Source organism: Peromyscus maniculatus, chromosome X, assembly GCF_049852395.1.
Source record: "Peromyscus maniculatus bairdii isolate BWxNUB_F1_BW_parent chromosome X, HU_Pman_BW_mat_3.1, whole genome shotgun sequence".
In the NCBI taxonomy this organism is placed as follows: Eukaryota; Metazoa; Chordata; class Mammalia; order Rodentia; family Cricetidae; genus Peromyscus; species Peromyscus maniculatus.
The window spans coordinates 93,564,441-93,569,751 of NC_134875.1; the positions used below are offsets into that span (position 1 = coordinate 93,564,441).

General features: G+C 45.0%; 1 protein-coding gene across 1 annotated transcript; it reads left to right on the plus strand.

Annotated features, from left to right (window-relative positions):
• The first annotated feature begins 346 nt into the window (after positions 1–346).
• On the plus strand, positions 347–2,796 carry LOC102924945 (melanoma-associated antigen B4-like). Its single transcript, XM_006998106.4, has 3 exons — positions 347–435; positions 1,109–1,164; positions 1,264–2,796. The coding sequence occupies exon 3, from the start codon at positions 1,302–1,304 to the stop codon at positions 2,322–2,324; it is 1,023 nt and encodes a 340-aa protein (XP_006998168.1). The 5' UTR covers positions 347–435; positions 1,109–1,164; positions 1,264–1,301; the 3' UTR covers positions 2,325–2,796.
• Positions 2,797–5,311: the final 2,515 nt, after the last annotated feature.

The following is a 5,311-nucleotide window of genomic DNA, read 5'->3' on the forward strand; positions in this document are numbered from 1 at the left end:
GAACAAGGATCACAAACACATAGATTGAGCAATTATTTATATTTTATACTGGGGTCCTGTGCATGGGTACTGGACTAAGAATCGCTACATCTACTTCCTAAAGAAGACTCTGATGGGAATTGGGTCTTTTGTCTGAGACCCACTGGCCCACACTTAAAGGGTGGAATCCCAGCTCCACTCAAAGTCAACAAAAATAATTTTTATGTACTCTCTGGGAGTTTCCCTCCCCGGAACAAAAAAAGATTGGATTAGCTCCCCTTGGAGTTCTGTTTAGAGGACCACGAGCTCAGTAGTGGGTGAATCGGGGGGGGGGGGGGGGGGGGAGGGGCGGGGGGTTGTTAGGGGAGGGGCCGGAAGTGGAGGGCCTTCGTTTCCGCTTTGGCTTTGCCGGTGGTGCCACTGGGCGTTTGTCTGAGAAGCCTCGACTTCACCCAAGTGAGAATCTATCTGGTTTGGGGTTATGATGAGTTAAAACTGTGACAGCCCACTATTGGTTCCTAAATTCACAACCCACCCTGCCCGAGCAACGGACCGGTCCCAGCACTATTTCCCAGAATTCCTGAATATGGCAGTTAGACCCTGTTGTCATTAACGGTCCTTGTTCTTCTCAAGTAGTAAAGGCATAGGTGAGAGGTTATGGGGTTCATGGGAAAAGGGGAAAGTTCGTGACTCTTTGAGTGTAGGCAGGAGGTGAGTTATGAAAATTAGAAAGACTCCATACTGTATGGGGAATAAAAATTGTTTCCCTATGTGGTGCAGGTGGGTACAACTGAACTAAGGGCTGAGATGCTACTCGGACCTTTGAAAAACTAGGAGGTGGGATTTCAGTGGAAACTATTTCAGGGAAATAAACGGAGTGGGGCTTACAAAAGTATAGGTCTATTTGGTGTCCTCGAATGGTGTCAGACACCTCCTGTGTGTTACTAATGAAGATCTTAGTGCTAACTTCAGAACAGCAGAGTAAAGTGGGGATCCAAACATAGTTACAAATGAACATGAGGGTTCACCGGGAATAAAATGGGCTCTAGTAGAAACCGTTCTTTCACCCTAGGAATCTCAAACTTGGGTTGCCAGCCACTGATCTAACAAAGTCTGATTCTCTCCACAGATTTCTCAGGAAGTGGATGTAACAAGAGAAGATGAACACAGTCTGAATCCAGAAAGGTACCCTGAGTAAAGGCACAGAGGGGGCCCTCCTTAAAGGGAAGTTCCTCTCTACCTAGTAATGTTTACAGTGCCATTCTCTCTCCCACCCCACCCTAGATTCTTTCCAGCACTCCTGCTTGGCTACCCAGAGCACCATGCCTAGGGGCAACAAGAGCAAGAGCCGCTCCAGGGCCAAAAGGCAGCAAGCTCGAGGAGAGAGCCAGAATCTCCAGGGTGCTAAGCCCACTTCAGAGAAGGAAGCAGCATCCCCCACTCTTGGCCAGGGAGATGCCCCCAGCTCTCCTGATATCTGCACTCCTCAGGGGTCCCAGGAGGCTGCATCCCATGGCTCTCCTGAGTTAAATGTGTCCCACTCAGTTTCTAATGTCAGTGCTGAGGGTTCTGTTGCAGGTGTTGATGTGAAGCGTTCAAATGCTTGCATTATAGCAGAAGCCATCGATTCTGCACGCAGAGATCCTCTGAGCAGGAAGGCCAGCAAGATCCTCCACTACCTGCTGGAGAAGTACCAGAAGGATGAGCAGCCTGTAGAGGCAGAAATGCTGAAGCTGATCAACAGGAAGTACAAGGTGCACTTCCCCTGGATCCTGGAGAAAGCCACCTACCAGCTGGAGATGGTCTATGGGCTGGAGTTGAAGGTTGACCACACTCACTCCTATGTTCTTGTTAACAAGTTACCTATCCCCCCTGGGGCAAAACAGGGTGGCAAGAAAGAGTTGCCAAAGACGGGTCTCATACTGACCCTCCTGGGTATGATCATGATGAAGGGCAATCGTGCCACTGAGGAAGAGGTCTGGCAATTCCTCCATATGCAGGGGATATATCCTGGGAGGAGGCATTTAATCTTTGGGGAGCCCCGGAAGTTCATCACCAAAGAGCTAGTTGAGCAAAATTATGTGGAGTACCGCCAGGTGCCTGGTAGTCATCCCCCAACCTATGAGTTCTTGTGGGGTTCTAGGGCCCACGATGAAACCATCAAGGCGAAAGTCCTGGATGTTTTAGCTAAGATCAAAAATGCCATTCCTGGTTTCTACCCTCAGCAGTATGAGGAGGCTCTGAGTAACCAGGCTGAGAGAGCAGCCAGGAGAGGTGAGGCTTCTGGTCACCATGGTGCCAGGATTCCCTCCCATGCCCAATCTAGCAGCTCCTCCCACACTTAGCTGGCCCTTGGGTATAGCTGTCACTGTGCTGGAGAATAGCCAGTCTCCTGAGTAGTGGGGTGTTTATGGGTAGAAGGGACAGCACTAAGAGATTATCTTCCTCTTCTGTTAGGCCTGGGAAAATATAAGTTTCTTTGTTACATTGTTAATATTCCTGCAACTGAAGATTTGTCTCATATATGCTTCTTAACTTTATATCTGCCACATTTATTGCTCTTTGTCAAGTTTAAGAGTAAGATATTTGGGGTTTTATGTTTATTGGAAAAATCTTCACATATTTCTTCTCAGTAAGTGTAAAAAAACATGGCACGAGAAAGGGTTTCACAGAATGTGATGTGCTACAATTGGTGAAACAAAGTCAAGTGGTCAGTTCATCCTTGTGTCTATTGGTTTTGCCTTTCTCTGTAATTTTAATGGAAACAGAGTTGGTTGTAGTACTTTATTAAACTGTGTAAGAAGTTAAACCTCATAATCAGTCTCTTTGTTATTTCATTACTTTCCCCAGTTATTCATTGGGCATCAGCTCTTTGGTAGTTCCTCCCCAACAACATTATTGTTGATGACAACAAAGATCCACTCACTGCCCACAGGGACTTAGAATTTCCCAGCAGCTACATAGAAGAAAAGGGATAGAAAACTTTAAGAAGTGCATGCAAAAGAAATGATTAAGAAGAGCAGAGAATCTCTTATCAATACGATTTTCTGATTGTGGTCATGTAGAGCATTGGGGAATTTCAATTCTGTCAACAGTCTGTGATTTAAGTGATGCTGCCTGGTGGGTTGTAAGAGGCTGTGGGAGTGATGATGCAGGCCAGACCCTCAGAAGGTGGGCTCCTTGAGGTAGTGTGAGTTGATGAACAAAGCCCAGATAGTGCATCACAGAGTTTAAATTGGCACAGGAAACACATCATAAATGTCCCTTTGAATTTTGAGTGTACCTGGATGAAATTCTGCCTGGGACAGAAGTTCTGATAGTCCATTTGTTTACCCCAGTGTAGGCAAATACACTGCACAAGCTATACAATGAAGTGCAGAGATTTTCTGAGAGAAATGGATGATAATCCTTCAAGAAGAAGTGTCGGCAGCAGTAAGTTTGCTGCTTTAATTTTAAATGCCCTTTTTTGTCATTTCCCAGTTAAGTTGTTTGTGTGAAAAATGTGCAGTTGGGTTCCTGAGGGTGCTGGGGATCAGTTCCCCTGTGGTTTTTCCTGTTTGGAAAAGTGTCCGGCTTGCCTACGGATACAGAGTAACCATTCCTTGACACCTGCTGTTGGAGGGGTATATAAGCCCATGTTGGTAAGAATAAAGGGAGCTGCTTCCCTGACAAACTGAAACTGGGTGTCTAGAGTGCTGTTTAACCTCAGCGTCCCTTGCCAAATTTCGTGCTCCAGCTGCACAGGCCACGGCAAAGAAGTTCTAAGAAGACAATGGTCGACTGGACTCCTGGAGCTCAGCCTGGTGCCTAACTGTGGATCTCTGCATCTGCTTCCAGCAGTTACTAGATGAAGGCTCAGTGATGACAGGGTATTCACTGATCTGATTACTAGGGTAGGACAGCTCAGGTACCAGCTAGTAGTAGTCTAAGCTGGGGTCATCCTTGTGGATTCCTGGGAACTTCCCTAGCACCAGTTTCTCCCTATCCCCATGATGTCCCCCTCTATCAAGGTATCTCTTTCATTGCTCTCCCACTCCATCCCTGTTCCAGCTCATCCACCCTATTCCTTTACGTTCTTATCCCACATCTCCTACCCTATATTGTCCTCCTCACCTCCAGTTTACTAAGGAGATGTCATCTATTTCCCCTTCCCAGGGTGATCCATGTGTCCCTCCAGGAATCCAGTCAGAGACAACCGAACCAAGCTAGTGGGAACTCATGGACTTTAGAACAACAGCTGTGGAGCCTCCATGGGACTGGACTAGGCCCTCTGCATACGGGAGACAGTTGTGTAGCTTGTTCTGTTTGAGGGCCCCCTGGCAGTGGGATCAGGATCTATTCCTGGTTCACGAGCTGGCTTTTAGGAGTCCATTACCAAAGGGTGGGAAAGCTTGTACAGCCTTAATGGAGGGGAAAGGACTTGGACCTGCTTCAACTGAATGTACCAGGCTTTGCTGACTCCCCATGGGAGGCCTTACCTTTTCAGAGGAGGGGATAGGGAGTGAGATGGGGGAGGGAGCATGGGGGGAGCAGGAGGAGGAAAGAAAGGGGGATCTGTGGTTGGTATTTAAAATGAATAAAAAACTTCTTAATTAAAAAATGAAGAAGACAATTGTCTGTTACTCAGAATTGGCTCATAGAGCCAAGTTATGATTCATTACAGTGTATTTAAACCAGGTTTCTTAGAACATACTTTGCTAAACTTCAAGGACAAGGTTAAAATTTGGTTGTGGTAAAAAGCAATGCCAAAACTTAATTTGGATGGAAAGATTAACGTTGCTGCACCTTGAACATAGCAGGAGTTTAGCTGCCCACACCTACAGAAAAAAACAACCCACCCCAAATTAAATATCACTTTCCATAGAAAATACTAATTAATTTTTATTATAATTACATCATTTCTCCTCTCCCCTTTCCTCACTCTACCTACTCCCATGCAACCCCTATCTAAAATTCTTGGCATCCTTTTTTTTTATAAATTACTGTTCATATACATACAGGTAACATTATACAGACTGAAATATATATATATATATATATATATATATATATATATATATATATATATATGTATATATCTTCCAAAATAAAGTATTTCTTTTAAGAGAGAAGAAGAATATCCATAAATTCAGTAAGTAACAAAACTTACATGTGTGAAAAAACTGAAACAAGATTTATAAATTCCCTCCCCAAAGTTAGATAAGCTGTAGCATGTTGTTGTTAGAGGAGACAATACTGCCAGCTGAACAGCCTGGGAGAAATGCACAAAACTCCAGCCTTGCTTATTCTAGCAGTCATTACTCAGTCTTGGGTGGGATTTTTGGTTATGCAT

Coding starts and splice junctions, on each gene's coding strand:
- LOC102924945 (XM_006998106.4), top strand. CDS start 1,302: ATGCCTAGGGGCAACAAGAGCAAGAGCCGCTCCAGGGCCAAAAGGCAG.